Raw genomic sequence first — 11,756 nt, forward strand, 5'->3', positions numbered from 1 at the left:
TGGCTAGGAATGCATACTACAACAACACCAAGTCCGCGCGCCTGCGTACAACCTTCACTGTCAAGCAGACTTTTGCGTTTTTACCCTTTACACGGGAACGCGATGGTGGAGCGTTTTTAAGATTTCCACTCTGGAGGGTAGTTTCAATTTTTTTGCGTTTTTAAGCCCCAAAAACGCCGTCGCCGTGTAAACGAAAGGCACATCCGATAAAATATTTTTACGTTTTCACCCGTGAGCGTTCTCGTGTAAACTGGGCCTAAGGTAATAAATCATTAACCGAAAATGGACAATTAGTTGTGAGCATTAAGTGACCATTGTCCACACGTAAAGGATTATTAGGAACACCTGTTCAATTTCTCATTAACGCAAATTATCTAATCAACCAATCACATGGCAGTTGCTTCAATGTATGCAGGGGTGTGGTCCTGGTTGTTGGTGCCTGACGGTCTGAGTATCACAATCTGCTCAGTTACTGGGATTTTCGCGCACAACCATTTCTAGGGTTTACAAAGAATGGTGTGAAAAGGGAAAAATATCCCGTATGCGGCAGTCCTGTGGGCGAAAATGCCTTGTTGATGCTAGAGGTCAGAGGAGAATGGGCCGACTGATTCAAGCTGATAGAAGAGCCACTTTGACTGAAATAACCACTCATTACAACCGGAGTATGCAGCAAAGCATTTGTGAAGCCACAACACACACAACCTTGAGGCGGATGGGCTACAACAGCAGAAGACCCCACCACTCATCTACACCACAAATAGAAAAAATAGGATAAAATTAGCAAGAGCTATGGAAGTAAAATAATGCCAAATGTCTTTGAAACAAAAAGCCTGTTGAATTGTAGGCTACTTGAAAAAAAAATGCATTGCTTTCACCCTGCTTCTATTTTAATGCATTGTATTTTTAGGGCTTGCATTTTTATGGGCTGAAATTTAGCATGGTTGAATAATTAAGCTATGAATATTTAAATTCAAAACATTTCAAACATATTTTTATAAGTAAAATTTTGATAATCCATATTATTCACCTTTCATAATTTACCTCTAAAATATTCAAACTGATTAAAAATACAACCTATAATATTCAAAAGGCGGTTTTCGGTCCATTTTACTTCACATTCTTATGAAATAAAGTAATTTCATTAAAGTAAAATAAAATAATTACTTTCCATTAAACCGGAAAACAGCATGGAAGTATCATAAAAGCAAACCTTTATATTCTGTATGGGACACTTGATCTATCCCACATTAAAAGCTTTAGTATCATAAAACCAAGTCAATTAAGTCTAAATGTGTGTTTTAAGCTGTACATGTTGACAGAGTCACTACAGAGTCGGCACACTGTCCTCTGGCGGAGAGACTGAGGAACTGCAGCTCCAGATATTACAGTAGTTGTTCTTATTTTATCCAAATCTGGGAAGTTTATGTTGGTCAGACACCTAACACTCGCTATCTTTTCACATATCGGGCTAGGTCGGGATGCAGATCTCCTCAGATACCTTTCTATTTGACCTGCACTCTTCTAGCATTTCAAGCCCTCTCTAAGAGCTGTGCTGCCACTCCCCTATATGTGGTCCTAAATCTGAATTTTATTGTCTATGCTATGATTAAACTCTGTTACTGCATACTACACTACCAGTCAGAAGTTTTGGATCTGTAAGATTTTTTAACGTTTTTAAAAGAGGTCTCTTCTGCTCACCAAGGTTGCATCTCAGAAGGTGAAGCACTGCTACTTGACCGGAGTGATTTGCGCAACACATCTGCGAACTCTCTGCTCCACACCACAGTGCGTCTCAACTGCGGTAATCACTCCGCCCAAGCAGCAGTGCTTCGCCTTCCGAGAATATAGTTCCCAGTGCCTATACAGTTAAACGATGGCTGTGTCTCATATGACCTTGTTATTTGTACACACTGTGACTTTAAAAATCACAACATGTAAGAAAAAAATGTTGGCGTTATTTTGTTACTTATTGGGATTAGTATGCTAGCTGGAGCCATTTACTTCCAGTCTTTGTGCTAAGCTAGGCATGCGGTGAGTTTGTCAGACAGAGTTACAGGACGCACGGAGATGAAAAGGGACTTAATATAAATAATACAAAATTATTATTATCATAAATAAGAATTGATAAAACCCAGACGTTTTTGTCTTCAAAAATCATTTGCTATGTAGTGACTTAGTGACCTTTGGAGTACCACTTTTCTCACAGCTGATAGGTCAAATTTCGTTTTGGGTTCAGATTAACAGTGGAGCATTACTATGGTGATGAACACTAAACAAACTAAACTCCAACATACCTGACGGTAGAGATAGGATTGGGTTTGGGATTGGAAGTAGGTCAGGGGCCTATACCATGAAGCCGGTTTAGGTGGCTAGTATGTTTTAGTTTAGTTTTCACCCTGGATTTTAGGCACCATGAAAGTGGTTTGGCTTTTAGCACTGCTGATGTCACGCCTAAACTCAGCATCAAACCCTGAGCTGACAGAGAAGTTGATCAGCATGCTACCAACAAAGCTTGGTTGGCTTGTGTTTGTCAAGTTGAAACTAATCATGTAACTTTGAGTTTGTTTAATACCATCATGGTCCGGGTCCCAGCATTTGGCACAACAGGCCCCGATAACAACCATATCACGACGAGATATCACAAAAGTCTGAGTCGACAACATGCCATAATACAGTAGCTACACGTGGCTTATGTACATTTCAGAAAACCACTTGAACACAAATATAATACTAAACAGTGCTTCACCTGGCTGCAGCGAGCCAGACTAAAAACCCATATCTTACCTTGATATGGCTGGTGTCTGCTCAAGTCGGAGTAAACTTGAATTTAAAATGTTGATTATATCTTCATAATAATCCAAATCTGCTGGTTTTCCTTCTAAAAACAACATGTTTCTTTCTGAAATCAGTCAGATAGCCATGTGTCGCTGCAAGATGAAATCCGTATATTGGCGCGAAGAAAACGTAACTGCGTCACGTAACTGACGAGACTAATTAGCATATTTTGATTCATTTTAGGATACAGATCTAATGCATGAAAAAAATAAATCATTTTTAAAAATATTTTTTAAGGAATTGTTCAAAGCTAAAAATGTGTATTATTAGAAATAAATAAATAAATAGGCCCACAAAAATTTCCCATGATCGAAGGCTGAAACTACTACTACTACTACTAATAATAATAATGTAATACTAATAACTGATAACTGATAATAATGTGCAAGCAAAAATCATGGCTCAGGCTTCTTGTGCACATAAGTTATTTAATTCAATTCTCCATTCTTTTATTTTCATAACCTGAGTTTGTGAAATTCTGTAGCTTCTAAAACCATTTTTTTATATTGTTTATGTTAGGCTACATACTTGCATTGCAAATGGACAGTTACTCAGTGGTTTGTTTTTATTGTTGAGCAACTATAAATGTCACATGGTTAATTTGCATATACATGAGGATGGGCGTGGTCTGACGCACGCAGGTCATCACGTTTCTTTTTACAAATGCGACACAAAGTTTGCTGTTATCAGTCGAGATTCTGCTTTCTTGTCTGACTTTATTCAGTGTTGGACTTCGACATGTCTAATATGAGTGACTTTACCCCGACTGAGATCCAACAAGTTTTCAAAACTTACCTGGAGAATCCCCTCTTGTCCATCTATAATGACAGTGGTAAGAATTCACATTTTCTGATACTGAAATTATGCTTTTCACCTGTTGTAAATGATACCATATATTGTACAGTATCTGGGCTTGTAGTGTGAATACGATGCAGAAATAGAATAAAAATAATGAAAGTACATCACAAGAGTTCGAGATTATTCTAATGAATATGCACATTTCATTATATGAAACACAAAAAGCTGATACCAGAATTAAAATAACTCTCTGATTACAGATCCAAATAAATGTGGATTACAAATCTAAAACAGTTTGTGTGCAGCTAAAGAAATTGATTTGAAAAGCTGTACACATTTGAAAAACAAACACCCAAACTGATCGTGGATTAGTGTGTGTTATCTGGTGAAATTTCTCCAGTTCAAGGAACCTGCAAATAAAAAGTCTTGTTTTCTTTATTCAATATTCTGTATGGGAACAAGAAACTGAATTCCTCCAAAATGTGAGACTAAATTTTGGAGTATAAATAGCCAACTACTGTTGTATAAAGTGCCCTCATCAATCATCTGCAATTTACACATGAGTAGCCTACAAGTAATATCCTATGCATCACATTCATGTCTGGAAACCGGTTGATTTAGCTGGGGTAATTAAAGACATTCAGTGTTCTCTCTGAAATAGAGCAGATTCAAGCAGCAGAATGTTATTGTCATTGATGCATGAATCTGACATTCATTGTGTTCGGTGTGAAAGCTTAATTGTGCTCTTTCTAATCTGTCATTACACATTCTCTCATTTCAGTGCGGTTCAAGAGCAACAGAACAAAATGTTCCCTTCTAACCCTGTGTGTATTGCTCTGTTATTCTCTGCACAGATTTAAATTGTTTAAACTCAATATGTCATTTTAACTCATGTTAGTTAGTTGGATCAAATATAGTCTTAAATACTGAGGTGACCTTGAGTACCACCCAAAACACCACAGTCAATTTTGTTAGTAGTACACTCAAAATAGGATATTTTGTCATTATTTACATCATATCCCTGTGTTTATCCAAACCCATATGACTGTTTCGTCTGTGAAACTATTCGGAGAATATCTTATGAAGTTAATGGGGACTGGGGCTCCAAAAGGACATCATAACATTATGACTTGTGCAAATATGTTCCCGAGGATGTAGGCTAAAGTTGATGTGTGGAATGCAAAGGCCTGTTTTCCCCGTTGAGCCCTTGTTATTTGAAGCATCTGGTTCATATGGAGCAGCCCTGAAACCAAACGCTACGATAAACACCTTTGTGGTGATTATAAATACACGCCATGTCTTGCAGAGCCTGTACTCCGCACGTGCAGACGCCCCGCCCACTTGGCGCGTGCGCGTGCTGATATCACGTGTGGAGGCACGAGCTCACCGTGCGGAAAAATACAACTGCACGAGTACAGATACACACACTATAAGAAATATAAGTAAGTACTTTAATAGGCTAATGTAATTTTTTGATGCATGTTGTTGGGTCATGGTGATGTTGAGGCTATTTTGCCTGTGTCTCGTGTTCAGGGTCATTATAAGGACTTTCTTCGTTTGTTTTCGGAACAAAGAGACGAGCGTTTGCCTTGTTTCTCTTGCTGTCGTGGATCTGCCTGCGGATGAACAGTTGACCAATCAGAGAGCGTGTCTGTTTAAATATTAATTTTCCTTTGGCCGGACAACCAATCAGCGCTTCGAGCAGGGCGTTCATCATGAATATATAATTACTTTGCCCAATACGCTACGATCGAGTGGATCTCTACGGTGTTGTTTTGGCAGTTTCTCAAACAGGAACAGAAGGTTTAACGAATATAAGCGACATTGGCGAAGCTTATCTATTTTCCACGATAATATTGAACAAATCATGCCCGGACAGGGGTCGGTAACGGCGGTCGTTGGTTCTCAGAAATCTTTTGTTTTAAAGAAGATCATGAATATTCCGCCTCCGAATATACTGGCGGATCAAGACGACGGTAAGGACCATAAAACATGTTAATATGTAAACTAAATAGGCTACATATCGTTGTGCTCGTCGTGTGTGTTTGTAGTCGTGTACTTGGCTTCACCTCCACAGCTGCCGCGTTCATTGGTTCCTTAAAAGAACACAAAGTTCCCTCTGACAAAAGTGCTGGTTTATTGACGGTATACGATGGAAATACCGCGGTAACGTTACTTTATAATAATATCACATCCATGTTTTTACAAGTTGCTTCAAATATCATGGTGTACATGTGAATAAAAAACATATCATTGTATATTACGCCCAATTGAATAAACTGAATCTGGTGCATGGTACTTTTTGTTGTTGTTAAGACGCAACTGACATGTTAAAAATCATTAAAACTAGGCAATGTATCATTATTATCATTTGCCACAGTATTACCCTGTTGCTACCATAATACTGTGGTTATTTTGTGTAATAATACCATGGTATTTTTTGAGGAAACATAGTGTACTATCGTACAAGAATTTTGGCATAATTACTGTATATCAAGTTGCCATGGTATTGTCATCTGATACCATCAAAAGTAGCATGATATTTTACAATCAGAGTTCCCCGCGGTCATGGAGTGGGAACAATGCACATGGGTAGGGAGCGATTGCCAGATTAATCAATCGTGTTCAAAGAATAATAGTGTCGGGTATATGATTAAATGTACATGTGAAGAAATGAAAAAAGACACATTATGCTCCCATAAAACTTAAATAAATTGCAACTTTTTGACCAATGAAGGTCTTTGTCAGGTCTTCCTTTTTAAATCAAGATATACACCATTATATTACAATAGTAAATTTACTAAAAAGGACTCTAGTGTTAGTGTTTTCACTCAGGATCTGTAGATTTATCAGTTATATTCCTGTATGCTGGCGTCAAATAATCGGCGTCAATGTTTTTGTTAACATAATTTGCATTATTAACATAATATATCATCGTTTGGTTTTACTTCATTTGTCCTTTATGGACATTATTGATAATATTCTTATCTCACATGATAATAACCCACATCAAATGTGAATCTGTTCTACTCGTAACTCCCATCTCGTTTTAGTGTCAGATCCACAACAGAACTGAGTCGTAGTTTCGTAGTTTTTGTTATTTTTGGACCAAAATGTACTTTCGATGCTTCAAAAAATTCGAACTAACCCACTGATGTCACATGGACTACTTTGATGATGTCTTTATTTCCTTTCTGGACAAGGACAGTATACCATACATACATTTACAATGGAGGGACAGAAAGCTCTCGGACTAAATCTAAAATATCTTAAACTGTTCTGAAGATGAACGGACGTCTTACGGGCTTGGGACGACATGAGAGGCATTAATGACATCATTTTCATTTTGGGGTGAACTAACCCTTTAACATGAACTAATAATGAACTGCTCTTCTACAGCTTTTATTAATCTTTGTTAATATTAATTTCAGCATTTACTAATACTTTATAAAAATCAAACTTGTATTTGTTAACATTAGCTAATGCATGATTGTGAACTTGCATATAAAAACAACAACATGAACAGCTGTATTTTTTATTAACTAACGTCAACAAAGATACACAAATACAATAAAACATGGTTATGGTTTGCTCATGGTTAACTGATATTAGTTATTAGTGTAAATGAATTAACCTTAATGTAAAGGTTAAAGTAATTCTAATCTAGTGTATTTTTCTGTTTTATTTTGATTAATGGTGGAAAAGCAACAGTGTAATCTCATTGAAATGTCTAAATAATACGACTTGTCTTCTGTCATACTTGCCTAAACTGTGGTTCCTCTCTCGCAGACATCGAGAAGGAGAAGCAGGGTTCGACTGGCGATGCGACGTCAGGGGGCGGTGATGGTTCCGGGGGCGTCTCCGCCTCACTCACGCCCACCATCTGGGACAAGACCATCCCGTACGACGGCGAGACCTTCCACCTGGAGTACATGGACCTGGACGAGTTCCTGCTGGAGAACGGGATCCCCGTCACGCTGGAGGAGGAGCTGAGCAAGGGCCTGGAGGCCGAGCGCCAAGCGAAGGAGGACGACCCACAGACCACACCAAATACACTTACAAACACACAGATACCTGAGGAGGAGCAGGACGGGGGAGACGACGAGGAGGAGGACTCGCTCTCTGTGAGCAATGATGAGACGACAACAGGTGAGGCAAAAAAACAAGCACGTTTTATTGGTTTATACCAGGTAAATACCTCTGATTGCACAATACTGTAATACAATAGCTATTTTTTTCTTTAGAAACAGGCTAACAGCTTTAATGTGGCTACCTTTTTACGGAAGAGAGTCTTCTTCCGGTTCTTTAAACTTGAAGATTGAACATGAGTTCATGCTATCGGCTCTAGGGTTGGGTATCGAGAATCGAGTATCGTTTGGAACCGGGACTAACTTTTCGTTTTTCCCGGAATCGTTCAAAAGTTAAAATTTCGATTCCTAGTCTCGATATTCACAGTCCGCCGAGCGGAAGAAGAAACCGCTGAACAAAACCAACGAAAAAGCGTCTACCGGAAGCGTTGGCATAACCGCGCGAGTCGAACATGAGTAGCTTGCGTCGGCGGTCCAAAGTGTGGCTTCACTTTTCTAAAAATTAACGAAATCTCGGCAAAATGCAAAATTTGTGACAAGTATTTGTGACAGAAGGAGTATTTCCTTCAGAAAGACCGTTGGTTAGCAAGGTTAGCTAAACTTTTTTGACCCTGCCTCTTAAAAGAATCGGAATCGAGAATCGTTAGGAACCGGAATCGAAACAAGGAATCGGAATCGGAATCAGAATCGTTCAAATTCAAACAATACCCAACCCTAATCGGCTCACAGTTTTAGTTCTTGTGTTTCTCTTTTCTTCAGTGATTCTTCTTGTTAACAGCAGGTGTTCATCACTAATGGTCAATCATTAATCTCATTATCTTTTAAACTGCTTCAATGTTAAACTGCTTAAATGTCCCCCTGGAGTCAATAATTTATTCCTTAAAACTCATCTTTGATCACCAAAATGACATTTTTAAATGGTTCATACCTTAATATAGCTTGAATGTAAGTGGTGTTTTCTCAGACTCGCTCTGTTTATCCCCGGCAGACTCCAGAGACGAGCCGGAGCGCGTGACGCCGCCCCCGATGGACCCCGAGGAGATCGAGGTGAACATCTCCTTCCAGCCGGACCCCACAGACCTGGTCCTGTCCAGCGTTCCCGGAGGAGAGCTCTTCAACCCGCGCAAACACCGCTTCTCCGAGGACGAGCTCAAGCCACAGCCCATGATCAAGAAGGCCAAGAAAGTGTTCGTTGCCGAAGATGCCAAGGTGAGGCTGAAAACTGTCTGAGAACGTGAAACTCAGTCATTCAGAACGTGTTTATGAACACCTGGATCTGTCGCTAGTCATCAAGGACATATGATGAGTACAAATCTGATGCTTAGAAGCTAACATGCTGGTATTTAGCAATCATGCTAGCTTGTATTTTGGTTTTCTTAACTCGTAATTTAAATACAAAAATTCATACTGACTGATCAGTGGATTAACTTGAGATGCCGGTCGATAAATTCTGATTTTACTAAAATCTTTTTTAAATATGTCTATTTTATATATTAATTTTAAATGAAATTCTAGTTACTTTTTATTGTAGCACTTTAAGTTAAATTAAACTATACGAAACAACAGTAAAACAATATATTTTTTTGTAAACGACAATATCTGTCTAATAACTCTGTTTTGCAACGAACATAAATTACGTTGTTTCTATACTCACAGTAAACAACTTTAACTTTGAATATGTTTTTATTATTATATTGTTTGCAATATTTAATTTCTCGTTAAGTTTACAGCATTCGTCGTTTTGACCGATTTTCAAATACTTAAAATCAAACTTTGTCAAACTTTTCTCGTAGCGGCTTGATTTGGATCGTTTTTTTTTTTTAAAGTCTGTGTTAAAACAAAGTTGGCGCACACTGTTTTGGACTGTACTTCACATTTAAAATGTGTTCTTATAATACATGAGACGTTTTGTTAGTAAATGTAGTGACACGTGACGTTAAGCCTAAATCTGTTTCCCGCAGGATGACAAATACTGGTGTCGGAGGAAGAAGAACAACGTGGCGGCGAAGCGCTCGCGGGACGCCCGACGCCTGAAGGAGAACCAGATCGCGGTGCGCGCCTCGTTCCTGGAGCGGGAGAACGCAGCGATGCGTCGCGAGGTGGCCGAGCTGCGGAAAGACTGCGGCCGCTGCCAGAAGATCATGTCCCTGTACGAGGCCAAGTACGGTGCGCTGTGAGGGACACACTTCACCCGGACACTCATCACTCACTCCGTGGCCGACGCCAGCGTTCAATAGTGTTTCAAACAAGATCTAACAGAGAAAGGGCACCATATAAGATACCACAGCATGACCTTTGACCCCTCATACCTCATCCACGACCCCCAGTGTGGCCCGAGTTTAGAGCTAATTCAGTTTGGTGACGCCAACGTGGGCTGAACGGGGGGGAAAAGGGGCGTTCCAGTCCATAAGGCGTAAAAAAACGAGAGTCTGAGAGCGTTTGGTCCGAGTAGCCGTGACCTCGCGGCTCGTTTCGGCTAGTTTTGAGTGCGCGCTCTCCCCTTGTTTGCACTCGACACATTGTTTATGTTTGTGTACAGGAGGTTCGTTGAGGAAAACACGATATAAACCTTATTTATTCCAGAGTCGAGTGCAGATCGACGACACCGAGAGACGGGAGTCTGTAAATAAATCCGTGTTTCTTTGCTCTTCCAGACGGGTCTCATGATGTGAACGGGACGTTTTTGAGCACTCGGGTGGTTGGGTTTTAACTGTGAGTGAGGAAGCAAACTGGATCTGTTTTGTTTTCAGGGTTTAATCCAGGGCAATAATACGGGACTCATCTTTACCTCAGATTAGATGGATCTAACAAGTGGACGTTTTTATTGGTTTTGACTTAAAATGTCGGCGTTACGTTTCAGTCACAAAACACAAGCAGTTTCTGTGCAAGGGGTCTTTTTATTCTAATCAATAATGCATTCAATATTGCATTTTTAATGCATTGATAATAATAAAAATGCATTTTTAGATAAATCGTGGTATAAATGTGATTGTTTTTTGACATTAGTCGCACTAGTTTTAAGCTGGTTTTTCAAAGGGACGTTTTTTTAAATGGCAAAAAGTCATAATGTGCTTCCAGTGTTTTATGGATTTTGATAGATTATTAGTTATGTTCGTGGTTTGTTTTCAGTGCTCATGAAAGTCATGACTACAAAGTGCTTTTTTTTTTGAAGGATCTATGAAAACATTTTTATTTTCATATATATATGTATGTAAATGCATTTTAAAAGCAAATCAGGATTGTGTTTCTGTAAAACGGGTGACAAGCACTTACAGGCAAAAATATCGCATATTAACGGGTTGTTAGTGCATGCTGATGTCATAGTGATGTCACAGTGGGCGTGTCCTCTTCCGTATAAACTGTCTCATATTTTGGTATTTTTGTTGTTTTAAATGAGCGTAGCGTGCTGCTCTTTTTTACTCCTGTTTGATTTAATTTCACTCTTCAAATCAAACAATACAAACCTTTCTCCTGTCAGTCACTGTTTTTTTTAATGAAGTTTGAATTTCTAGGCGGATTTTATTGATTTAAATTGAATTGTGACATTAGTTTTCATTTAAATCTGTTACATAAACGTCAGACTCTATAAAGCTCAAAGGTAGCAAACTCGTTTTTGTCTGTAATAAAAACATACTTTTAAAAATATGTTTTTTTAAAACAGTGATGTGTTGTTTTTATAAAAAGACACTTTTCTCGTGTTATGCAGTATGTTATGAGTATGACTGTATCTTGTGTCATGCATATTAATAAAGGAAGATATAAATGATTTAACCTTGCTGAGGTCATGATGGATGTGCGCTGTGATTGGCTGTTGCTGGTGACGTCACGTAAGCTAGCACCTGCAGTGGTGGCGACAGTGATGAATGAATGACCTTGCGCGTGCACGCGAGCATCTGTGCAGTAATGTTTACATTTAACGCAATTTTCGATTCAAGCGGTGCTTCTCCGTTTTATTCAATGTAATTAAACACGGGACTGACACGTTGAATCGCGCATGACTTGGTCTGAAAACGCGGAGCTCAAGTTTAAAGAAGT

At 39.0% G+C, this 11,756-nt stretch overlaps 1 protein-coding gene across 6 annotated transcripts; it reads left to right on the top strand.

Moving 5' to 3' along the window:
* The first annotated feature begins 3,483 nt into the window (after positions 1-3,483).
* tefb (TEF transcription factor, PAR bZIP family member b) lies at positions 3,484-11,487 on the top strand. 6 transcript variants are annotated; one of them, XM_039687621.2, is made up of 4 exons: positions 3,484-3,667; positions 7,423-7,782; positions 8,686-8,930; positions 9,683-11,487. In XM_039687621.2, exons 1-4 carry the CDS (start codon positions 3,574-3,576, stop codon positions 9,896-9,898), a joined length of 915 nt encoding a protein of 304 aa, XP_039543555.2. In that variant the 5' UTR covers positions 3,484-3,573; the 3' UTR covers positions 9,899-11,487. The 6 variants fall into 6 exon arrangements, with proteins under 6 accessions (XP_039543555.2, XP_039543557.2, XP_039543551.2 ...); XM_039687623.2 differs by having other exon boundaries at positions 3,487-3,667; positions 8,710-8,930; XM_039687617.2 differs by lacking the exon at positions 3,484-3,667 and adding an exon at positions 4,796-5,075.
* The last annotated feature ends 269 nt before the right edge of the window (positions 11,488-11,756 follow it).

The sequence above is a fragment of the Pimephales promelas genome, chromosome 3 (genome assembly GCF_988280905.1).
Source record: "Pimephales promelas chromosome 3, fPimPro1.hap1.1, whole genome shotgun sequence".
NCBI classification, from domain to species: Eukaryota; Metazoa; Chordata; class Actinopteri; order Cypriniformes; family Leuciscidae; genus Pimephales; species Pimephales promelas.